At 38.9% G+C, this 26,808-nt stretch overlaps 1 protein-coding gene across 2 annotated transcripts in view; it reads right to left on the bottom strand.

Moving 5' to 3' along the window:
* Positions 1-26,808, bottom strand: part of LANCL2 (LanC lantibiotic synthetase component C-like 2 (bacterial)) — an 86,370-nt gene that overhangs the window by 38,715 nt on the left and 20,847 nt on the right. For both annotated transcript variants that reach the window (XM_010833931.1, XM_010833930.1), the window contains exon 2: positions 21,153-21,270. In XM_010833931.1, coding sequence (XP_010832233.1) covers positions 21,153-21,270 — 118 coding nt within the window. The remainder of the gene's footprint in view (positions 1-21,152; positions 21,271-26,808) is intronic.

Genomic DNA, 26,808 nt, shown 5'->3' with positions numbered 1-26,808 from the left:
CTCAGGCTTTCTCAGAACGTCTCTATGGATATGCCTGTTCCATACTTTTTGTTCCCTGTTAGGGGAGAATTTTTAAGACTGTATGCCTCTCCTAATTCCATAAAGTCCGGCTGAGTGCTGAGTCTCATGTTTGCTTTTCCTAGGGTAGTTGAGGGCTCCTCAAGTGTGTATGCTTTCTCCCAATCCTGCTGGGTTGAGCCAGCTTTCTGCCCATGCTGAATGTCCACAAAGGTTGCACACACTGCCCTCAGGGGCACACATAAGGTGGGTCAGTGTTTGAGTGTGGAATGCAGCATGTTGGAGGCCCAAGGTTATGGTTATGGGCCAATTTGGGGGATCCACAGCGGGTGTCCCCAGTGACTCACGCGCAGGCTTCCTGATGGAGTCTGCAAAGTGGTTAGTGGAACTGTGCCCCTGTTGAATTCTGAGCCCTGGCTGCTGTGCTCTCAGCCTCTCCTTGCCCTTCAGGTATGCAGATCACCTCTGTATTCTGAAAGGGGTGAGAAAGAAGTGGGTGTCCTCAGTAGCTTCACACAGAGTTGCGGAAGCTGGGCACTCACTCACATGTTCTCACTTTCCTCTGCAGGAGAAATCACAGGCCAAGCGTGTCTCTCTTGGCACTGAGCTGTTGAGGACAAGGTGACAGGTGATGTGGGAATTTTCCTCTTACCCTTTTCAATGTGTCCAATCTCAGTTCTATATTTTTTTCTTTGCTTCAATGATATCGTGTAACTCCTCCATTGGACTCTTGGGTCCCAGAAAGGTGCTCTCATTTGTGTGCAATTATCAAAATCAGTATTCTTTGGGTGGAAGAGGGAAACAGTACAGAACTCATGTTACAGCATTTTTATGTCATTCTCCTTGGGATTTCCTGTTCTTTAACTAAAGTTTGGCAAAATTTCCCAGTGAAGTTTTTGGCCAGGTAGTTGATGACATTCTCAAATTTTTATTTGGAATTTTATCTATTTACATGTTGTATCTCTTCCAGTGTCAGGTTTGGTAGATTATGTATTCAGAGAGTTATCCATTTCAGTTATATTGTGAAATAAATTTATGTACTGAAAAGTAGTCATGTTATTCCTAAAATTTCCTGTTTTAAATTTTCCCAGTTTTATTGATGTTTCTATGCCTATTCTCCTATCTGCAAAATTCTGTTCCTAATCAATGTTACTCTATGCTTATGTCCATGTTTCCTTGAATCGTATCTTAGCTAGTCTTCTAATATAGGAGTCAGCAAATTTTTTTTTTTTTCCCATAAAAACCTAGATAATAAACTCTAGGTTAGGCCTTGAGGACCACATTCAGTCTCTGTTGGGTATTCTTTTATTTCAAAATTCTAGGAATGTAAATAAAAGCCCTTCTTGGTAACAGGCCCGTGAAAAGGCTGTATCCCAGATTTGGCCCATGAGCCATTGTGTGTAAGCTACTACACTAGCAGAGTCCTCTGCAATGCTCTAAATAAAAATATTTTCTAGGTTCTTCTTATATCTTTTGTTATACTTTATATGTTTGGAGGGTGGTAAGCTAGCTGGATTTAAAATCTTATCTTCATTTTTAACTCCTTGAAAATCTTGTAGGGTGCTGCTGAACCTCTGAATGTGGCCACTTAGAGGTTTAATACCAAGGTGATTTCCTCCCTGTTGATACTTCTCTCACATACCTCCTCCTCAACTACTGACATCCCACACCACATAGTACATGTGTCACAACTGATGAACTGACACCGATGCATCATTTTCACCAAAAGCCCACCGTTTATACTGCCATACGCTCTTGGTGTTATACATTCTATGGGTTGGGACGAGTGTATAACAAGATGTAGCCACCACTGTAGATGATCCAGAGCAGTTTCCCTGTCCTGAATATCCTCTGTGCTCTGCCTGTTCACCTGTGCTCCACCTCTGAATGCACCGAAACCAGTAACCACTTCTACTGTCTTCATAGTTACATATATTCCAGAATACCATATAATTGAAATCATATAGTCGGTAGCCTTTTCAAAGTGTCTTCTAGGAAAAGTAGAAAGTTTAAGTTTCTTCCATGTCTCTTTCTGGCACACCTCCTTTTAATGCTGATGATACTTCATCGTTTAGATGCACCATTTAGTTATCGCTTTACTCACTGAAAGACATCTTGGCTACTTCAAACTTGTGGCAACTATGAATATAGTTTGCTATAAACACTCATGTGCAGCTTTTTGGTGAGCCTAAGTTTTCACTTCATTTGGGTAATAAAGAGCACAATTACTGGAACGTATATTAAGAGCCATGTTTAGCTTTGTAAAAAATTGCCAAACCATCTTCTAGTATGGCTGACTATTTTGCATTTCCACTAGCAGTAAATCAGAGTTCTGGTTGTTCCACAGTCACCAGCATTTGGTTCTGTCAGTGTTTTGAAATTTAGCAATTCCCCAATGACATGAGATGTTGAACATCTTTTCATATGTTTTCATATGGCTTACTTGCCATCTGTGTATCTTTTTGGGTGAGGTGTCTGCTCATGCATTCTGTCTATTCTATAAGAGGGTTGTTCATTTCCTTATTATTGGGTTTTAAGAGTTTTTTTTTTGTTTATGCTTGGTAAAAATCCTTTATCAGGTACGTCCTTTGCAATTTTAAAAAAAATTTTTTTTTTTTTAATTGAAGGATAATTGCTTTACAGAATTTTGTTGTTTTCTGCAAACCTCAACATGAATCAGCCATAGGACTTTTTCCCGGTCAGTGGCTTATCTCCTCAATGTTTTTCACACAGTAGCTTTTTAAAAAGCCTTATCATTTACAGGGATCTCTCTCACTGTCTCTCTCTCTCTTTTTTCAAATTAAAGCTTTGTGGCACCCTGAATTGAGTAAGTCTGTTAGAGTTAGTTTCCCAATAGCATTTGCTCATGTTGTTTCCCAGTATCACATTTTGGCAATTCTCACAATATTTCAAACTCTCTACCAACAAAAGGATAAAGACTCACTGAACGCTTATGTTAGCATTTTTTTTACCAATATTTTAAAATTAAGGTATGTACATTGCTGGTTTTTTTTTTTTTTTTTTAGACATGATACTGTTACAAACTTAACAGACTAAACATAACTTTTATATGCACTGAGAAACCAAAAATTTATATGACTCATTTTATTGTGAAACTTGCTTTACTGTGGTAGTCTAGAACTGAACGTACAATATTCCCAGGGTTTTGGCTGTGTTTCTTTCACAGACCACATCTTCAGTGTCGTATGTAAAAAGTCAGTTCCACACCAAAGGCCATCTAGGTTTTCTCCTGTGTTATCTTGAGGAGTCTTATGTTTTATGTTCAAGTCCATAACCTATTTTGCTAATTTTTTTTCTTTTGCTAATTCTTTTGAAAGGTATCTAGATTCATTCTGTTACATGTGGATGCCCAGGTGCTCTAGAACCATTTGTTGAAATGACCATCTTTGCTACACTGCATTGCCTTTGATCCTGTGTTAAATATTGCTAACTATATTTCTGTGGCTGTATGTCTGGGCTCTCGTCTGTTCTTTCACCAGGACTACACTGGTTGATTATTGCAGCTTATGAGTCTTATAGTCTTAAAAGTCTTATAAATCTTAAAGTTAGATAGTGTTAGTTCTCCATCTGTTCTTTTCCTTCAATATTGAGTGGAATATTCTGAGTTTCTTTCCTCTCTATATAAACTTTAGAATCAGTTTGTTGATATTCACAAAATAAGTTGTTGGAATTTTGATTGGGACTGCACTGTATCTATAGATCAAACTGGGAAGAAATGACATCTTGACAATATTGAGTCTTCCTATCCAAGAACATGAAATATCTCACTTTAGTTCTCCTTTTGCTATCTTTAATAAAGAGCTTTGTAGTTTACCTCTCACAGATTTTTGTATATATTTTGATAGATTTGTACCTCAGTATTTTGGGGGGATGCTAATGTAAACGGTATTGTGTTCTTTACTTTAAATTTCACTGTGTTCACAGTATTCATTGCTGGTATATAAAAAAACAATTTGTAAACTTACTTCATATCCCACAACTTTTCTCTAATTGCTTATTAGTTACAAAAATTTTTTTGTTGTTGATTCTGATTTTCTACTTAGAATGGCTATGACATCTGCAAAGGCAGTTTTATTTCTTCCTTCCAAATTTGCATACCTTTTATTTCCTTTTTTTGTCTTATTACATCAGCTAGAACTTCAAGTATGATGAGGAAAGCAGTGGTGAGCAACATTTTTACCATGTTGCTGATCTTAGCAGGTAAGTTTAAATATTTACCATTAAATATGACATAGTTTTTTTTGTGATGTTCTTAACCAAGTTGAGGATGTTCCCCTCTATTCCTAGTTCACTGAGATGTTTAAATCACAAATAGGCACTGGATTTTGCCAAATGCTTTCTCTGTATTTTATGATGTTATTTTGTTTTCAATTTAATTCCACTCCACTTTCAAATATCACTATAACACTTCTTGGGTAGAGCAAGTATCTTATAATAACAAATTGTTCCTAAATTCATCTTTCTTTCTGTTGTATCTTACTATTGTTCATTTTACTTATACATAACATATACATGGTAGTACGGTCATGCTCAAAATTCTTAAAGCTAGGCTTCAGCAATACATGAATTGAGAACTTCCAGATGTTCAAGATGGGTTTAGAAAAGGCAGAGGAACCACAGAGCAAACTGCCAGCATTCACTGGCTCATGGAGAAAGCAAGGGAATTCCAGAAAAACATCTACTTCTGCTTCATTAACTAAACTAAAGACTTTGTATGGATCACAAAAAACTGGAAAATTCTTAGAGATGGGACCTCCTTACCTGTCTCCTGTCTCACTTCTTGCAGATTAATAAGCAACAGTTAGAACTGAACATGGAAAACTGGTTCAAAATTGGGAAAGGAGGACAACAAGGCTGTACATTGTCACCTTGCTTACTTAACTTATATGCAGAGTACATCATGTGAAATGCCAGACTGGAAGAATCATAAGCTAGAACCAAGACTGCTGGGAGAAACATCAACAACCTCAGATGTGCAGATGACCCCACTCCACTGGCATGAAGTACAGAGGAACTGAAGAGCTTCTTGATAAGGTGAGAGAGTGAGAACACTGGCTTGGAACTCAATATTAAAAAACTAAACTCATGGCATCTGGTCCCAACACTTCATGGCAAACAGAAGGGGGGAAAGTGAAAGCAGTGACAGATTTTATTTTCTTGGGCTCCAAAATCACCAGTGTGAACGGTGACTGCAGGAGGTACTTGCTCCTTTGAAGGCAAGCTATGACAAACCTAGGCAACATATTAAAAAGCAGAGGCATCACTTTGCTGACAAAGGTCCGTATAGTTAAAGCTATGGTTTTTCCAGCAGTCATGTACAGACATCAGAGTTGGACCATAAAGAACGTTGAGCACTGAAGAATCAATAATCAATGCTTTCAAATTGTGGTGCTAGAGAAGACTCACGAGAGTCCCCTGGACTGCAAGGAAATCAAACCTGTCAATCCTAAAGCAAATCAATTCTCAATATTCATAGGAAGGACTGATGCTGAAGCTCCAATACTTTGGCCACCTGACACAAATGACTCATTGGAAATGACTGATGCTGGGAAAGGTTGAAGGCAAAAGGAGGGGGGGCAGCAGAGAACGAGATGGTTAGATAGTACCACTGACTCAATGGACATGAATCTGAGCAAACTCCAGGAGATAGTGGAGGACAAAGGAGGCTGGCGTGCTGCAGTCCACTGGGTCACAAAGAGCTGGACACAACATATATATAATCATATATATATATAAAATATATATATGTGCATATAAACATATATATGTGCGTATATATAAACATACATATATGCTTTGTATATTCATTGCTGTTATTTGAATATATATTAAGTTGGTGCAAAAGTAACTGCAGTTGGTGCAAAAAAGCAGGGTTCAAAAGTGCTTGGTTCAAAAATAATTGCAGTTCATTGATGCAAAAGTCAACCACAATTACTTTTGAACCTCAATTACTTTTGCTCCAACTGCAATTACTTTTGCACCAATCTAATAATTTGATCTGCTAGATCATTTGAGAATAAGAAAAATAAAAATTTTTATTTCACCTTCACTTATTCATACACTAAAGCTCTTCCTTATTTTAGTAACTGCTGGTGACTCAGATGGTAAAGAATCCGCCTCCAATGAGGGAGACCTGGGTTCAGTCCCTGACTTGGGAAGATCTCCCAAAGGAGGGCATGGCAACCCACTCCAGTATTCGTGCCTGGAGAATCCCTATGGACAAAGAAGTCCACAGGGTCTCAAAGAGTCAGACAAATCTGAGTGACTAAGCACAGCAACAAGTAGCTAACTAATACCGTCTTCCTTCTCACAAAGACTTGGTTTATCATTTCTTGAAAATGAAGTCAAATGGCAACAAATTTCCTTGATTTTTGTTTGAGAAAGTTTTTACACCTCCTTCACTTTTAAGGATAATTTGAAAGGGTACAAAATTCTAGGATTTTTTTTTTTTAACTCTCAACACTTGAAATATTTCACTGCACTCTTACCTTGCTTACATTGTTGCCGAAAAGAAGTCTGGTGTAATTCTGATCCTTGCTTCTCTATAATAGGGCAGTTTTTTCCTTTATGTTCTTCCAAGAGTTTAAAAAATATATATTATTGGAGTATAGTTGATTCACAGTGTTGTGTTTGTTTCAGGTGTAAAGCAAAGTGAATCACTTATACAAATGCATATATCCAGTCATTTTTCAATTCTTTTCCCATTTAGGTCTTTACAGAGTATTGAATAGGGTTTCCTGGAGAAGAAAACGGCAACCCACTCTAGCATTCATGCCTGGAAAATCCCATGGACTGAGGAGCCTGATGGGCTACAATCCATGGGGTCGCAAAGAGTCGGACACGACTGAGCAACTTGTGTGTGTGTACTATATGTGTGCTCAGTTGCTCAGTTGTGTCCAACTCTTTGTGACCCCATGGACTGTGGCCTGCTAGGCTCCTCTGTCCATGGGATTTCCCAGGCAAGAATGGTGCAGTGGATTGCCATTTTCTTTTTCAGGGGATCTTCCTGACCCAGGGATTGAACCCGCATCTCCTTCGTTGGCAGAGGGATGCTTTACCACTGAGCCAGCAGGGAAGCCCTGTGCTATACAGGAGGTTGTTATTAGTTATCTGTTTTACATATACTAGTGTGTATGTGTCAATCCCAAATTATCTTTTGCTCCCTGCTTTCCCCACTAGTAAGTTTGTTTTCTACATCTGTGACTCTATTTCTATTTCGTAAATAAGTGCACTTGTACCCTTTTCTAAGATTCCACATATAAGAGATACACAGTATTTGTCTTTTTCTGTCTGACTTACTTCACTCAGTATGACAATCTCTAGGTCCGTATGTTGCTGCAAATGGCATTATTTCGTTCTTTTTCTGAGTAAATTACATTGTATACTGCCTCCAGGCTCCTCTGTCCATAGAATTCTCCAGGCAAGAATACTGGAATGGGTAGTCATTCCCTTCTCCAGGTGATTTTCCTGACCCAGGGATCAAACCTGGGTCTCCCACATTGCAGGCAGATTCTTTTACTGTCTGAGCTACCAAGGAAGCCCAGATATGCCCCAAGTCTTTTTTATCCACCCCTCTGTTGTGGACGTTTAGGTTGATTCCATGTCCTGGCTATTATAAGTAGCGCTGTGATGAACACTGGGATGCATGTATCTCTTTCAAAGATTTTTTTACCTTTGGTTTTGTGAAGTTTGGATATGAAATGCCTAGATGCAGGTTTTTGTTCTTTGTTTTTGGTATTTATCCTGTTTGGTATTCTCTGAGCTTCCTAGACCTGTGGTTTGGTGCATATTAATTTGGAAAAATTCTTAGTCATTATTGCTTCAAATATTGCTTCTGATCCTTTCTCTGTTTCTTTTCTTTCTGGTATTCCCACTTCACAAATGTTAAACCTTTTGTCGTTGTTTCCCATTTCTTGAATATTCTGTTTTCTTTTTTTTCAGTTTTGTAAATTTCTTCTGCTGTATCTTTAAGCTAAGGATTCTCTCCTTAGCTGTGTCTAGTAGAGAATTCTTTATCTGTTACCGTGTATTTGATTTCTAGCATTTATGTTCAATGCTTAGAATTTACACCTCTCTGCTTACATTATCCATGGGTTCCTTCAAGTTGTCTACCTTTCATTAAAATCCTTAGCATATCATCATAGTATTTAAAAATTCCTGGTCCAGTAATTCCAACATTCCTTCCATATCTCGTTCTGGTCCTGACGTTTGTTTAGTCACCTCAAACTGGCTTGTTTTTGCCTTTCCGTATGTCTAGCAATTTTTCTGTTGAAAGGTAGACAAGGTACTAGGTAAAAGAAACTGCAGCAAATAGTCCTGCAGTAATGGAGTGGTCAGGAGTGCAGGAGTGGAGGCATTCTATGGTCCTGTGAGCAGGTCTCAGTGTTCCGGTGAACATGCGCCCCTGGACCATGAACTCCATTAGTACGCCTCAGTGTCTTTCTCCCCTTAGGTTGAACAGGATGCCAGAGGGAGCTGGAGTCGGCTATTACACTTTCCCCAGGTAGCTTAGCTTCTGATCCAGTAGGTTAGGCTCTGGTAAAATAATTTCTCCTGAAGGCTGGCCTTGTTAAGAACAGAATGCTCTGAAATATTTTAAAATGGTTCCTTTGCCCCTCAACCCCACGAGAAGCATGCAGGGATTTTTTCCAATATTCACAGTGAGGACCTGGGATAACTGCTGAAGTTAACGTCACATAAGTGTGGAAGCCTCCCTATGACTGGGTCCTCCTGGAGTTTTTTTCTTTCCCGTATTTGCCTACAGTGAGTTTCCGGCATTAATCAATTACAGTTTAGGTTCCTGTGGTGATTTCCCTTTGTAGGTCTCTGCTCTAGTAAATTGTGATTTTCTGAATCTCCCTGAATATTGCTCCTATTTTAGGTGTAGCTATTTGTCATGTAACCCCAATTTTCTGATGGATCCAGAAAACTGGGATTACATGACAAATAGAAAAGTTGTTGACTTTTCAGTCTGTTCAGTTTTTAACTTTTTAGCACAAAGTGGTGACTTTTATTAGTAACTCCTTACATGTCAGGCAGAAACTGCAAGTTTTCCTTAGGTTTAATTTTTTTCTTGTTTTATTTTTCCTTTTATGTATTCCTATATTTTCATTTCTTTCTTCAACTCCTTGCAATTTGGTCCTCGTTTCTGACATGATTTTGTCGTTTCCTTGAATTTCTTTTTTGAGTTCTGTCAATTCTCATTTTACATCATCTTACTGCCTTACCATCTCTCCTCAGAGTTCCACTATTTCTGCACTGTGAATATATTGCATAATTAAGTTACAAAATTAATGCTGCAAAGTGCTGCACTTTTTCTCCATCTTGTAGTAGAAATGTCTTGCTATGTTTTCTTCTGCTGACAAACTCTGATTTTCTTTTTTATTTTTTCTAATATCATGTAAATAATTGATCTTTTTCTTAAATTTGAAACAGGTGTATTTTTCTGGATCAAATATTAATAGGAAGATTCTCTAGAAGAGGAAGATGGTGAGAGTGGCTTTCATTTGAAAGGCATCTTCTTCTTTTTAGGTGAGGAACAGTTTACATAATAAATGATGACTTTTGGTGGCCAGCTTTCCTTTGACTCTCATCTTTTTTGTTTCAGAAGGCACCTACCATTGATGTTTCCCTCCTTCCTACACATTAGCAGTGTCACCAGGAATGCGGCTTCTGCTTTCTAAGTTAATCCTCTTTTTCAGAATAGTGCTTTGTTAGAAAGTCTATAAAACCTATGTTCCCCATATAACCAGATACCTTTCTTCTCTGGTTTGTTCAGCATTACCTGCCCACTCTTCACATAGATGTGTCCTCTAAGCTTCCCCTCAGGGTCTGTCTCACTCCTGCTGGGAATAATCACTTGTGGGGAGTCACAGGACAGACTTTGCCACCCCTGGATCCTTTGTCTTTCTTCCCCTGCTCTACCAATGCTCTTTCCATAGTCATTCTGGATGCTATTTGTTTTTAACCCTGTATTATTTGTGTATATTCTCTATCTCATATTTTGCTAAAGAGAGAAATTTTGAATGGTTCAATTATTCTTCTTATATTGTACAGTTTTAGGAGACAAGACAGGGAGGTATGGGTCTAAGTGGATTCCATACTGCTACATGAACCCCAAAGCCCTAAATATTATTTGAAATCATTCAAGCCAAATACTTCCATAATAACTCTCAGTGATCCCCCAAAATGACAACAATTGGGGATTTTTAAAAAACAATGATTCTTAGAATCATACTCTCTGAATTCCTGATACAACTGTCCTGGAATGGAGTCTCTGTTTATTATAAAGCTCTTCAGATAATTCTGATGCATAGCCAATTTGGGGTCTAACAATAACGGAGTTAAAACAGAAGAAATTCTTTAAGTAAAAGCTTCATGGGGGAAGCCTGTGCTACTAACAACTGATTTTTCCTTTCAAAATAAGTGTATTCTTTGTATTTTACTTCAAGTTAGCCAAAATTATTTAACTTTATATTTAGGATAAATTTCTTTGGCTCTGTAAGAGAACTAGCTCCATGTCTGGGTATAAAGGTTTGAAAAATTCAATTCTATTGTCACTATGTAATATTGTAGTCACAATAGGCAAATAATAAATAAAGCATAACATAAATGAGTACATATATAAACACAAATAAAGAGATCATGGCCATCATATTTGGGTGTCACTTGAAAAACAAGTACCAGTTCCTGGCACCTCCAACATTACACTTGTGTCCATACTGTTTACTGATTAAACTATAAAAATTTAGCAAGAAAAGACTATAAATTTACATGTGAATTGCTATTAACAATAATCATACTGTGTTTCTAATCCCTCAAAACAAGGTCTGTCCAGCAAAACAGACACAGATGTAAAGAACAGACTTTTGAACTCTGTGGGAAAAGCCAAGGGTGGGATGATTTGAGAAAATAGCATTGAAACATGTATATTATCATATGTGAAACAGATTGCCAGTCCAGGTTCGATGTATGAGACAGGGTGCTCAGGGCCGGTGCACTGGGATGACCCAGAGGGATGGGATGGGGAGGGAGGTGGGAGAGGGGTTCAGGATGGGGAACACATGTACACCCATGGCTGATTCATGTGAATGTATGGCAAAAACCACTGCAATATTGTAATTAGCCTCCAATTAAAATAAATAATTAAACAACAAAAACAAGGTCTGTCTCATTTCTTTTATATTCCCTAGATAGTTATTATAATGTATGACACCATGGTAAAATAATAAAAAGAATATAAAGATTAGTTAAGGCAAACTGATTTTGAAATTAAAATTTTTGATGTGAAGTGTTACTACTGGTTGCTTAATTATAATTATCAAAATCAAAATCTTTATGTGTACAAATGATTTAAATGAGTACAAACAGAAGGTTAAATCATTGATAACTATTAAGGCCAGAAAAGTCACACAAATTTAGCTTGTCGCAAAGAACAAAGACATAGAAGCAAACAAAGAAAAACAGACCTTAGAGCAAGTCTGTTCTCATTACACATTTAAAAAAATCAGACATATATTAGGTCAGGTAATCAATGTTACAAAAATGACATACTAACTTCATATGACATTTAAACTTCAAGCAGAAAGAATTTCTTTAGAAATAAAACTACAGGCCTGGAAGGAACATGTGGCCCAGAATGGAAGCAGTTGGGGCTCAGGACAGTAGGCAAGTGTTTAAGAATATTAATGTCCAGGAGACCTTCAAATGGCAGACGAGTAAGATGGGGGATCACCTTTCCCCCAACAAACTCATCAAAAATTCATCTGCATGTGGAACAACTTCTACAGAACAACTTCTGAACACTAGCAGAAGACAGACTTCCAAAAAGATAAGTCAATCTTATCTTTGAGTTAAGATAAGAATGAGATACAGCAAAGGATAAAGATAAAAAAAGAGACAAAGGATTTTGAGATGGGGACCAGCACCCTGTGGAGGGAGTCATGAAGGAGGAAAAGTTCCCACACACTCGGAAACCCCTCATGGGAGGAGTCAGGGGGACCTTTGGACTCTCAGAGGGGAATCCAGCAACAGGTGCTCAGAAGGCAAAACCGAGATAATTCACCACAGAGATCTTGCCAAACTGCCCTTCCCAGTCGAGAAGTGGCCTGAATGCCTCCACAGTGAGTGGAGGGTATCAAGGCTCAGGCTTTGGGGGTCGGACTCCAGGGAGAGGACTGAGGTTGACTACCATGAAGATGAGGAGGTTAGTATGATACAGCTAAGGGAGTTCAGGGAAAAGACTGGGCCTGCCAGAGAGGCAAGAGATCACTGCTGCAGGAAAGCTCTAACTCCCCATGCTCATGGAATGCAGGACCCCATCTTCACAAGTGCCAGAGGGAAAAGGAGACAGCAGCGGTCAGTGACTCCAGAAACAGAAAGTCTGGCAGGAGAGCCAGATGCAGAAATAGACGCAACTGCAGTTTGTGATACCAGAGGGGGAAACATGGGATACTAGACTGCTGCCAGGCCAGTGTGGGGGCCAGAGGCGGTGGCCAGGAGGTCACTATGGTCTCAACCCCAGGGTTCCAACTGCCACCAACCTGTGAGTGGGCACAGGTCACTGCCCACACCTTCCTGGAGGCCTGAGCAGCTGGGCTCTGCCTAGGGACCCACAACCTGAGGCCAATTCCCCTGGGGAAGTGCATGACCTTCCTTAGAGTGTGGTAACTTCCTGCAGATCTCAGCCTCAGTGGGCACTCCCCACACACCCCAAATGTGTCTGCTGTACCCCTCCCTGTCCCCAGTCCAACTGAACAAGTGAGCCCTAATAAGCTGCTATTTTTGTCCCCTCATGTCTAGGTGGAAAACAGATATGAGAGGGAGGCCTACAAGCAGAGGCAGGGCCTAAACCAGAGCAGAGAACCAGGGGCCGTGTGAGCAACAGAGAGAAGGGAAAACAGCTCTTACAGCTGCAGGTGCAGCAGATTAAATCCCCACAATCAGCCCAAAGTTGTGGACTTTAGGGGCAACTGTGGACTCTGGGAACAAGTAAAGCAACTACTGAGTAAGGCAAAATCTGAGCCTGAGCTGACATTACACTGCCACAACAGGTCCAAAGACCTTTCCAGAAATGCTGGAAGACTTTCTGAGTAGGTAGATGGACTACAGCACACTGTGTGAAGAGGAAAATAAGGAATTAGTACAACATTCTTCCAGCTATCACTCTATATATTTTTTCTTTTTCATATTGTTCTAATGATGTTTTTTCTTTATTAAACCTTTAATTGTTATTTTTTATGAACTACTTTTGCCTTTGTTAAAACATCTTATTTTTAAATGAATTCATTAAAACATCTTATTTTTAAATGAATTCATTCTATTTTTTCCTGTTTTTACAGTACTCTCTAGTTATATTACATTTTTTCCATGTTTTTTACTTTGTGCTAGTCTGCTGCTGCTAAGTCGCTTCAGTCGTGTCTGACCCTGTACAGCCCCATAGACGGCAGCCCACCAGGCTCCTCTGTCACTGGGATCCTCCAGACAAGAATACTGGAGTGGGTTGCCATTTCCTTCCCCACTGTGCTAGTCTAGTTTTTAGCACTGATTTTCACACTTGGATTTGTTTAATGACTTGATTACTTTCTTCATTTTCGACTCCTGTTTTTCTCTTTTTCATTTCTTTTTTCTTGCTCTGTTCTCAATCTAAGTGTGTGAGTTTCTTTGGGTGTTCTTGGCTGTGGTTTAACCATTAGTCTTGGGGTTTTGTGTTCTGTGCTGTGTGGCCTGTGACATTTTGGAGCTGCATTAAGGGGTTGGGCCTTAACCCCTGAGATGGGAGACCCGAGTACAGGACTCAGGACCAAGAGACCTTCTAACCATGGAACATTAATCAGCAAGACCTTCCAAAGGTCTCTCAACACTAAGACCAAGCCTTACCCAAAAGCAAGCAATCTTCAATACCAGACACCTCAAGCAAAACCTTCAGCAAAATAGGAACACACACTTGCCCATGATCAGACAGACTGCCTAAAGCCATAACAAGCCCAGAGAAACCCCAAAACACACTACTGGATATGGCACTACCCTTCGGGGAGACAAAACACAGTTCCACCAACAACAAGAACACGGGCACAGGTCCCCAACACTAGGAAACTTCACAAGTCACTGGTCCAACCCCAGCCATGGGGGGGAACCCTGACAAATGAGAGGAACTACTACCTTCAAGCCTACAAAAAGGCGACCTCAAAAGCAATAAATTAAACAAAATGAAAAGAAAGAGAAACATGAAGCAGATAAAGGAAAATGGTAAAAACCCACAAGACCAAACAAATGAAAAATAGGTAGTCTTCCTGAAAAAGAATTCAGTGCAATGATAGTAAAGATATCCAAAATCTTGGTAACAAAATGGATGCACAGATAAATAGAATGGAACACAGATCTAGAATATATGAAAAATGTTTACCAACGACCTAGAAGAAATAAAGAATAGAAAGCCAACAGTGAACAACACAATAACTGAGATTCAAAATACTCTGGAGGGAACCAACAGCAGAATAACTGAGGCAGAAGAACAGATAAGTGAGCTTGAATATAGAATGGTGGAAATAACTGAAGCAGAATAGGACAAAGGAAAAAAATTAAAGAAATAGCAACACTCCAGAGAACTCTGGGACAATATTTAGTGCACCAATATTCAAATTATAGGCATCCCAGAAGAAGAAGAGAAAAAGAAAGGGTATGAGAAAATATTTCAGAATATTATAGTCAAAAACTTCCCAACATGGGAAAGGAAATAGCTACCCAAGTCCAAGGAGACCAGGGAATCTCATAAAGGATAAACCCAAGGAGAAACACACCAGGACACATATTAGTCAAACTAATGAAAATTAAACACAATGAAAAAAATATTAAAAGCAGCAAGGAAAAAGCAATAAATAACATACAAGGGGATCCCTGTAAGGCTAACAGCTGATCTTTCAACAGAAACTCTACAAGTCAGAGGGAGTAGCAGGATATACTTAAAAGTGATGAAAGGGAAAAAACCTACAACCAACATTACTCTATCCAGCAAGATTCTCATCAGATCCAAAGGAGATATCAAAAGCTTTACAGAAGCAAAAGTGAAGAGAATTCAGCACCACCAAACCAGCTTTAACAAACAGTAAGAGAACTTCTCTAGATAGGAAACACAAGAGAAAGAAAAGCCCTACAGAAACAAACCCAAAAGAAAAAAGTAAACGGTAATAGGATCATATATATCAATAATTACCATAAATGTAAATGGATTAAATGCTTCAAACAAAACACACAGATTAGCTGAATGGACACAAAAACAAGACCCTTATATATGCTGTTCACAAGAGAATAACCTCAGACCTAGAGACACATACAGACTGAAAGTGAGGGGCTGGAAAAAGATATTCCATGCAAATTGAAAACAAAAGAAAGTGGGAATAACAACATTCATATCAGATAAAATGGGCTTTAAAACACACACCATTACAAGAAACAAGGAAGGACACCACATCATGATCAAAGGATCAATCCAAGAACAAGATATAACAATTATAAATATATATCCACCCAGCATTGAAGCACTGCAATACATAGGCAAAAGCTAACTATCAAAGGGGAAATTGACAGTAACTCAATAATAGTGGGAGGCTTTAACCACTCACACCAATGGACAGACCATCTAGATAGAAACTTAATAAGGAAACACGAGCTTTAAATGATATATTGGACTAGCTGGACCTAATTGATATCCACAGGGCACTTCATCGAAAAACAGTAGATTTCACTTTTTCTCACTTTTTTCCTGAACATTCTCCAGGATAGATCACATCTTGAGTCACAAATCAAGCTTTGGTAAATTTTAAAAACTGAAATCATCTCAAGATCTTTTTGACCACAATGCTATAAAATTAGATGTGAACTACAAAGGGGAAAAAAACTATAAAAATCACAAACAAATGTAGGCTAAACAAAATGCTTCTGAGTAATGAAGAGGTCACTGAAGAAATCCAAAGAGAAGATCAAAAAATACTTAGAAGCAAATGACAATGAAAACATGACAACTCAAAACCTATGGGAGGCAGTAAAAGCTGTGCTAAGAGGGAAGTTTATAGCAATACAATCCTATCTCAAGAAACAAGAGAAAATTCAAATAAACTACTCAACCCTACACCTAAAGCAACTAGAAAAAGAACAAAAAAACCCCCCAAAGTTAGTAGGAGGAAAGAAATCATGAAGATCGGACCAGAAATAAATGAAAAAGAAATGAAGGTGACAAAAACAACGAGCAATAAAACTAAAGGCTGGTTCTTTAAATGATTAAAAAAATTGACAAACCATTAGCCAAACTCATTAAGAAGAAAAGGGAGAAGACTCAAATCAATAGAATTAGAAATGAAAAAAGAGAAGTTACAACAGGCAGTGAAGAAATTAATCATGGAGATTACTACGAGCAAATATATGGTAATAAAATAAACAACCAGGAAGATATGGACGTATTCTTAGAAAAGTATAACCTTCCAAGACTGAAACAGAAGAAATAGAAAATACGAACAGACCAATTACAGACATAGAAACTGAAACTGTAACCAAAAATCTTCCAACAAACAAAAGCTCATGGCCAGATGGCTTCACAGGTGAATTCTACCAAAAATTCAGAGAAGAGCTAACACTTAATCCTGCTCAAACTCTTCTAGAACTCGTTCTACAAGGCCACCATCAACCTCATACCCAAACCAGACAAAGCTGCCACAAGAAAAGAAAATTAAAGGCCAATATCATGGACAAATTCGATGTACAAATCCTCAGCAAAATTCTAGAAAACAGAATCCAACAACACATTAAAAGGTTCATATATCATGATCAAGGGGCGTTTATTCCAGGGAGGCAAGGATTCTTCAGTATCACAAATCAATCAATGTGATATACCCTATTAACATATTGTTAGGGAAAAAAAACTGCATGATCATCTCAACAGATTCACAGCAAGCTTTCAACAAAATTCAACACCCATTTATAAAAAAAAAAAAAAATACTCTCCAGAAAATAGGCATAGATGGAACATACCTCAAAATAATAAAGTCCATATGTGACAAACCTACAGCAAACATTATTCTTAATGGTGAAAAACTGAAAGTTTTAGACGTCTTAGCCATAGCAATCAGAGGAAAAAAACAAATAAAAGGAATCCAGACTGAAAAAGACATAGGAGAAGTCTCATTGTTTGCAGATGACATGATTCTTTACATAGAAAACCGTAAAGATGTCACAAGAAAATTACTAGAGCTAATCAATGAACATACTAAAGTCACAAGACACAAAATTAATACACTGATATCCCTTGCATTTCTATACACTACCAATGAAAAACCAGAAAGAGAAATTAGGGAAACAATCCCATTCACCATTGAACAAAAAGAATAAAATACCTAGGAATAAACCTACCTAAAGAGACAAAAGACCTGTATGTAAAAAATTGTAAGAAGCTGATGAAAGAAATCAAAGATGACACAAACAGATGCAGAGATATACCATGTTCTTGGATTGGAGAATTAATACTGTGAAAATGACAATACTACACAGAGCAATTTACAGATCCAATGCAATCCCTATCAAAATATCAATGGTATTTTCACAGAACTAGAACACAAAATTTCACAATTTGTATGGAAATACAATTCAGTTCAGTTCAGTCGCTCAGTCATGTCCGACTCTTTGCAACCCCATGAATTGCAGCACACCAGGCCTCCCTGTCTACCACCAACTCCCAGAGTTTACCCAAACCCATGTCTATCGAGTCAGTGATGCCATCCAACCATCTGATCCTCTGTCATCCCCTTCTCCTCCTGTCCTCAATCCTTCCCAGCATTAGGGTCTTTTCCAATGAGTCAACTCTTCGCATGAGGTGGCCAAAGTACTGCAGTTTCAGCTTCAACATCAGTCCTTCCAATGAACACCCAGGACTGATCTCCTTTAGGATGGACTCATTGGATCTTCTTGCAGTCCAAGGGGCTCTCAAGAGTCTTCTCCAATACCACAGTTGAAAAGCATCAATTACTCTGCACTCAGCTTTCTTCACAGCCCAACTCTCACATCCATCCATGACCACTAGAAAAACCATAGCCTTGACTAGACAGACCTTCGTTGGCAAAGTAATGTCTCTGCTTTTGAATATGCTATCCAGGTTGATCATAACTTTCCTTCCAAGGAGTAAGCGTCTTTTAATTTCATGGCTGCAATCATCATCTGCAGTGATTTTGGAGCCCAGAAAAATAAAGTCTGACACTGTTTCCTCATCTATTTCCATGAAGTGATGGGACCAGAAGCCATGATCTTAGTTTTCTGAAGGCTGAGCTTTAATCCAACTTTTTCACTCTCCTCCCTCACTTTCTTCAAGAGGCTTTTTAGTTCCTCTTCACTTTCTGCCATAAGGGTGGTGTTGTCTACATATCTGAGGCTACCGATATTTCTCCCAGCAATCTTGATTCCAGCTTGTGCTTCTTCCAGCTCATTTCTCATGATGTATTCTGCATATAAGTTAAATAAGCAGGGTGACAATATACAGCTTTGATGTACTCCTTTTCCTATTTGGAAGCAGTCTGTTGTTCCATGTCCAGTTCTAACTGTTGCTTCCTGACCTGCATATAGGTTTCTCAAGAGACGGGTCAGATGATCTGGTATTCCCATCTCTTTAAGAATTTTCCACAGTTTATTGTAATCCACATAGTCAAAGGCTTTGGCATAGTCAATAAAGCAGAAATAGATGTTTTTCTGAAACTCTCTTACTTTTTCGATGATCCATTGGATGCTGGCAATTTGATCTCTGGTTCCTCTGCCTTTTCTAAAACCTGCTTGAACATCTGGAAGTTCACAGTCCATGTATTGCTGAAGCCTGGCTTGGAGAATTTTGAGCATTACTTTACTAGCATGTGCTGCTGCTGCTAAGTCACTTCAGTCGTGTCCGACTCTGTGTGACCCTATAGACGGCAGCCCACGAGGCTCCCGCCCCTGGGATTCTCCAGGCAAGAACACTGGAGTGGGTTGCCATTTCCTTCTCCAATGCATGAAAGTGAAAAGCGAAAGTGAAGTCGCTCAGTCATGCCTGACTCTTAGCAACCCCATTGACTGCAGCTCACCAGGCTCCTCTGCCCATAGGATTTTCCAGGCAAGAGTACTGGAGTGGGTCGCCAGGGCCTTCTCCGACTAGCATGTGAGAGGACTGCAATTGTGCGGTAGTTTGAGTATTCTTTGGCATTGCCTTTCTTTGGGATTGGAATGAAAACTGACCTTTTCCAGTCCTGTGGCCACTGCTGAGTTTTCCAAATTTGCTGGCATATTGAGTGCAGCACTTTCACGGCATCATCTTTCAGGATTTGAAATAGCTCAACTGGAATTCCATCACCTCCACTAGCTTTGTTCGCAGTGATGCTTCATAAGGCCCACTTGACTTCACATTTTAGGATGTCTGGCTCTAGCTGAGTGATCACACCATCGTGATTATCTAGGTCATGAAGATCTTTTTTGTACAGTTCTTCTGTGTATTCTTGCCACCTCTTCTTAATATCTTCTCCTTCTGTTAGGTCCATACCATTTCCATCCTTTATCGAACCAATCTTTGCATGAAATGTTCCCTTGGTATCTCTAATTTTCTTGAAGAGATCCCTAGTCTTTCCCATTCTGTTGTTTTCCTCTATTTCTTGCACTGATCGCTGAGGAAGGCTTTTTTATCTCTCTGTGCTATTCTTTGGAACTCTGCTTTCAGATGGGAATATCCTTCCTTTTCTCCTTTGCTTTTTGCTTCTCTTCTTTTCAGAGCTATTGGTAATAAAAGACTCCCAATAGCCAAAGCAATCTTGAGAAAGAATGGAGGTGGAGGAATTAACTTTCCTTACTGTGGGCTTTACTGCAAAGCTATAGTCATCAAGACAGTGTGGTACTTGCACCAAAATAGAAATATAGACCAATGGAGCAGGACAGAGACCCAGAGATAAACCCATGCACCTATGGGCACCTTGTCTGTGATGACAGAGGCAAGAACATACACTGGAGAAAAGAAAGTCTCTTAAATAAACAGTGCTGGGAAAACTGGACAGCTACATGCAAAAGAATGAAACTAGAACACCTCCTAACATCACACACAAAAATAAACTCAAAATGGATTAAAAACTTAAATAGTAAGGCCAGAAACTATAAAACTCTTAGAGGAAAACATAGGCAATACACTTTTTGATGAGATCAATGTAATGGAAATTAAAAAAAAAAAAAACCCCACAAAAAAACCCATCATTAAATTTACAAGCTTTCTGCACAGCAAAGGAAACAATAAAGAAGATTAAAAGACAATCCTGAGAATGGGAGAAAATAACTGCAAATGAAATAACTGACAAAAGACTAATCTCTAAAATATATAAGCAGCTCACATAGTTCAATATCAGAAAAACAAAGCCCCATCAAAAATTGGGCAGAAGGCCTAAACAGACATTTCTCCAAAGAAGACATCCAGATGGCCAATAAACACATGCTAATCATTGGAGAAATGCAAATCAAAACTACAATGAGGCATCACCTCACACCAGTCAGAACGGCCAACATCCAAGACTGCAGAAACAATAAATGCTGGAGAGGATGTGGAGAGAAGGGAGCCCTCTTGCACTGTTGGTGGGAATGTAAACTGATACAGTTACTATGGAGAACAGAGATTCCTTAATAAACTAGGAAAAAATCTACCATATGAACCAGAAACACCACCACTGGCATATATTTAAGAAAACCGTAATTCAAAAAGACACACGTACCCATGTTCACAGCAGTACTATTTACAACAGCTTAGACAAGGAACCAACTTAGATGTTCATTAACAGAAGAATGGATAAAGAAGATACAGTACACATATACAATAGAATATAATTCAGTCATAAATAAGAATGAATTTGTGTCAGTTTCAGTGAGGTGGATGAATCTAGAGCCTGTTATGCTAGATTTTTTTTTTAATAAATTAAAAAAAAATTACAAAGCATTTCATCAATGAAGATAGTTCAAAACTTCTTTTTATAAAGTATAAAACATATCATTTTAAAAGAAAAATAATTCAGATCCAAGTCTTACACATCATAATCCAAAAATAAAATGTATCAATTGCTTATATCCCATAGACTTACCTGTCCAACCAGTATAAGCAGAGCAATCATGTGGATCAGCTGTCTTCAGCCCTTCTTCCATTTGCTGTAGAAGATCTTTAATTTTGGTCTGGATCCGTCTTGTGAAGTTATTAATAATCTGACAACCAAAAGAAGACATAATATTAAATTACAGAAGACTACGATAATGTTCAGAGGAGGCAATGGCACCCCACTCCACTACTCTTGCCTGGAAAATCCCACGGACAGAGGAGCCTGAAAGCCTGCAGTCCATGGGGTCGCTGAGGGTCGGACATGACTGAACGACTTCATTTTCACTTTTCACTTTCACACATTGGAGAAGGAAATGGCAACCCACTCCAGTGTTCTTGCCTGGAGAATCCCAGGGATGGGGGAGCCTGGTGGGCTGCCGTCTCTGGGGTCGCACAGAGTCGGACCCGACTGAAGCAACTTAGGAGCAGCAGCAGCAGGATAATGTTGCAGTGGTTGGGAAAATTCCCTGGAGAAGGGAAAAGGTACCCACCCCAGTATTCTGGCATGGAGAATTCCATGGACTATTTAGTCCATGGGGTTGCAAAGAGTTGGACATGACTGAGCAACTTTCACTTCACTTCAGTCTAACAGTCTAAGTTGTAAAAACAAACAGAAATTATAATACCTGGCCCATTTCAATGATTCATTGGTTGGAGCGAGTCTATCTTGTTTTTATGAGGTTAAGTTTTAAAATGAGAGCGTGCCCTATATGGATTCTAAGTAACAAGTAGGATTACAAAAAATAACCTGCAGAAATCAAAGAAAAAAACAAAACAAAAAAAGAGTATAGAGATGGATCTGACTACACAAACATTTTAATTTAAGTTAAAGAACATAAGATGGCTTAAAAGTCAATGACAAGGGAGGAATATGTACAGTATAAAATATTATAAATAAAAGTAGGCTATGTAACAATATGGAAATACACATAAAATTATCAACATACCTTACAAAAAGAAAAAATCAAATTGCAAGCATATGCAAACATTTTCAATCACTTAGCAATTAATGAATTGAAAATAAATACAAATACTATCAGATTAACAAATAATAAAATATAAAGTTCCAAGGCTGCTAGGCGCTAAGGAAGCAGATATTCTTACTGAGTGCTGGTGATCTTTCTCAAAGGAAATTTATCAGTAATCCTTAAAAATTTTTATTTATTTATTTATTTATTTTACTGGGTCTTTGTCACTGTGCACAGGCTTTCTCTGGTTGTGGCAAGCAGAAGCTACTCTCTGGTCGCTGTGCACAGGCTCCTCAGAATGGGCTCTAGGGCCCGGTAGTTGTGGCATGCAGGATTAACTGCCCCACAACATGTGGGATCTTCCCTGACCAGAGATGGAACCCTTGTCCTCTGCACTAGCAAGCAGGTTCTTAATCAATGGATCACCAGGGAAATCCCACATCAATATTCTTAAACATGTAGTTTACAGTGTTGTCCAGATTTTTCTGCCTTTGATGATTTTTAAAAACTCTAGTCACTACATCAATCGCTGAGGTGTAATAGTAATTCTCTTTCTGCCGCCCTTTAGTGTACTTACGGGAGAAGGCAATGGCATCCCACTCCAGTACTCTTGCCTGGAAAATCCCATGGACAGAGGAGCCTGGTAGGCTCCAGTCCATGGGGTCGCTAAGAGTCGGGCACAACTGAGTGACTTCACTTTCACTTTTCATTTTCATGCATTGGAGAAGGAAATGGCAACCCACTCCAGTGTTCTTGCCTGGAGAATCTCAGGGACAGAGGAGCCTAGTGGGCTGCTGTCTATGGGGTTGCACAGAGTTGGACACGACTGAAGCGACTTAGCAGCAGCAGCAGCAGCAGTGTACTTACAGTTCTATTATTTGACACAGACAAATTAGGGCTATTATGTCTTCTTGACAGGCTTTATCATCAAGAAACATCCCTCTGTGAGGCTACAGGGAAGTTACTTTCATGTTACTGGACAGTTAGTTCTTTCAGGCCAAACTTTACTGAAATTTGGGATTCTGGACTAAAAGCAACCTTAGAATTACGTTACAACTGTGAAAGCCCCAGAGAGATTTACTTAAACCTGGAGGGATGTGTGTACATTTCAAAGGGTATGAAAGTCTGGAGCAGGAAGACACTTCCCAGTCATAGAACTGAAGACAAAGGAGCCTGGTCTTATCACAGAGAGATTTATTTACAGTCCAAAGATACCACTTTGTGACAAAGGTCCATATAGTCAAAGCTATGGTAGCCTTCCAGTAGTCATGTATGCATGTGAGAACTGAACAGTAAAAAAGGGTGAGCTCCAAAGAGATGTCTTAGAACTGTGGTGCTGAAGAGAAGACTCTTGAGAGTCCCTTGGACAGTGAGGAGATCAAACCAGTCAATCCTAAAGGAAATCAACCCTGAACATTCATTGGAAGGACTGATGCTGAAGCTGAAGCCCCAATACTTTGGTTACCTGCTTCAAAGAGCCAACTCCTTGGAAAAGACACTGATGCTGGGAAAGACTGAAGGCAGGAGGAAAAAGGGGCAACAGAGGATGAGATGGTTAGATGGCATCACTGACTCAATGTACATGAGTTAGAGCAAACTCCAGGAGAAAGTGAAGGACAGGGAAGTCTAGCATGCTCCAGTACATCATGGGGCTGCAAAGAGCTGGACACGACTGAGTGACTGAATAACAACAATGACGATTTTTATATTTCCAACAAAACTCTCTCAGAAAAGGAAGGAGAGACAGTTGTCTTCTTCCCTTTTATAAAAAGCACAGAAAACTTAATTTTTCTTCATTCTTTGCCTATAATACAGACTTTGTCTACGAATCTTTGACCTGGGTTTTGATGACTCAGATGTGAGATTCAGGGAACCACTCACTAGTTACTTTCTTTCTCATAAATAATATAACCTCTTATGTACTTTCAGGAAAAACTTATAATAAGTATAAATATTAAAAAACTAAAGAACAAAAATTAGGGATCTATCCACAAATGGAAGAACTTTCGTGTGAGTAGTGGAACCCAGCACCTTACTCCAAGGGACTTACAGCAAACCTGGCCCACTAGAGCATTAGGTAATAAGCAGACAGACTTCAGCACCAGCTGTGAAACCTACAGGAGACTGAGCCAGGTCCAGCCCCTGAGCTATAGTCTGGGAGTACAGGCAGAACAATGACTCAGCAGTCACCTTCAGATGAGACAGCCTTTGTGGAAATCCATATTTCCAGAGGAGAAGTATCAACATTCCTTTTGAGGACAAAGAAAAAAAAAAGTTTGGATGAGCTGGAGTGGATAAGAGGAACGGCTTGTCCCTGCCTGTATCACATAATGTACAGATACAGCATGTGGCTAAATAGACAGCCCATGATTTCTCTCACAGGGGAAAGGGAGAGCCACTGAGTCCAGTTTCTAAAGGGTCAGCCACACTCGTTTGGTATCTAAGTCTGTGCAGGACTCTGCTGAAGAGACTTAATTCTCTCATTTCTCATAATGCATCCAGAGTATCCCAAAGGAAGTCCATGCCTAGGGAGAGGGAGCAAGTCACAGAGTAGCATGTAAGATTCCCAGGGCCATTAAAGGAATGTAGTTTCTGCTGATGCATTTTGGACTCTATGAGGAAACATGAAAAATCAAGGAGACATGATATCACCAAAAGATCACAATAATCTTCCAGTAAACAAATCTAAAGACAAGAAAATCTACTATTTATACAATAAAGAATTCAAAACAGCTGTTCTAAGGAAACTCAGCTATAAGAAAACACAGAAAGAAAATTCAAAGAAATTTAAAAAAAAAAAAAAAAACATGATGTGATGAAAATGAGAAATTTAACTAAGAAATAAAAATCACTGAAAAAAAAATTCTAGAGTTTAAGACCTGAACAAATGAAATGAAAAATGAAATAAAGAGCATCAAAAGCAGGTAGACCACATAGAAAACAGAATCAGTAAAACAGCTAGGGGGACTTCCTGGTGATCCAATGGTTAAGAATCTGCCTTGCAATGCAAGGGACATGGGCTCGACCCTGCTCAGAGAACTAAGATCCCATATGCCACGGAGTAGCTAACCCCTCACGCCACTAACTACTGAGCCCCTGTGCTCCAGAGCCTGCAGACCACAACTAGAGGGTCTGTGTGCCACAACAAAAGGTCCCACAGGACTCAATGAAGACCCTGCATGCTGCAACGAAGACCTGACACAGCCAGATAAATAAATGAATATTTTTTAAATTCTTTAAAAAAAAAAAAAAAAGATAGGAACTTTGAAAGAACTCAGCCTAAAGAGAAAAAAGAATTAAAAAGTGAAGGAAGTCTGAATAATCTATGAAGACATCCTCAAAAACCCAATATCCAAATCATTAGAGTTCCAGAAGGAAAAAATGAGGGAAAACAGAGGCAGAAAACTTATTTAAAGAAATAATGGCTGAGAACTTTCCAAATCTGGAAAGAGATCTGGACATCAAGTTCATGAAGCAAATAAACAGATTGTCCCATTAAGTCAACCCAAAATGTCCTTCTCCAAGACATTTTATTTAAAAAACAGAAAGAATAAAAAATCAAACACAAAAAAGAGAAACCTAAAGACAGCAAGAAAGGAAGAAGACTGTAACCTACAAAGGAACCTCCAATGGGACATCAGTGAATTTCTCAGAAGAACTCTTACAGGCCAGGAGACAGTGGGATGATATATTCAAAGTAATGAGAGAAAAAAACAATCAAAAATAATCCACCTGGGAACTTTCCTGATGGTTCAGCAGTTCCGACCTGTGCTTCCACTGCTGGGAGAACAGGTTTAATCCTGGGTTGGGTAATTAAAATTCTGCATGCTGCTTGGCATGGTCAAAACTTTAAAAAATTTTTTTAATTAAAAAAAAAAAATACTCCACGTGGCAGAATTATCCTTCAGGGATATAAAGACATTTCCAGACAAAAGATGAGGCAATTCATCATCACTAGACCTATCTAACAAGAAATGCTGAAAGAAGTTCTTCAAGCTGAAATGAAAGGAGGCCAATAAGTAACATGAAAGAAAAAATACACAGATAAATATATGGGCAAACTCAGAACCCTGTAATATGATGTTAACACAATGCTACTTTAAAGATTAGAACAAGAGTATCAAAAGTAAATAAAGTTACTATAATTTGCTAATAAATCCACAACATAAGGCAAATTATGACATTTAAAAAAACATAAAAGGAGGAAGAGTAAAAGTGGAAAGGTTTTGTATGTGATTCAAGAGACGGGAATACCAGACCACCCGACCTGCCTCTTGTGAAACCTATATGCAGGTCAGGAAGCAACAGTTAGAACTGGACATGGAACAACAGACTGGTTCCAAATAAGAAAAGGAGTATGTCAAGGCTGTATATTGTCACCCTGCTTATTTAACTTATATGCAGAGTACATCATGAGAAACGCTGGGCTGGAAGAAGCACAAGCTGGAATCAAGATTGCTGGGAGAAATATCAATAACCTCAGAAATGCAGATGACAACACCCTTACGGCAGAAAGTGAAGAGGAACTAAAAAGGCTCTTGATGAAAATGAAAGAGGAGAGTGAAAAAGTTGGCTTAAAGCTCAACATTCAGAAAACGAAGATCATGGCACCTGGTCCCATCACTTCATGGGAAATAGATGGGGAAACGGTGGAAACAGTGTCAGACTTTATTTTTT

The sequence above is a fragment of the Bison bison genome, unplaced genomic scaffold (genome assembly GCF_000754665.1).
Source record: "Bison bison bison isolate TAMUID 2011002044 unplaced genomic scaffold, Bison_UMD1.0 scf7180017863959, whole genome shotgun sequence".
In the NCBI taxonomy this organism is placed as follows: domain Eukaryota; kingdom Metazoa; phylum Chordata; class Mammalia; order Artiodactyla; family Bovidae; genus Bison; species Bison bison.
Note: the sequence above shows the minus strand (reverse complement) of the source record. Positions and strands in the feature narration are given on the sequence as shown.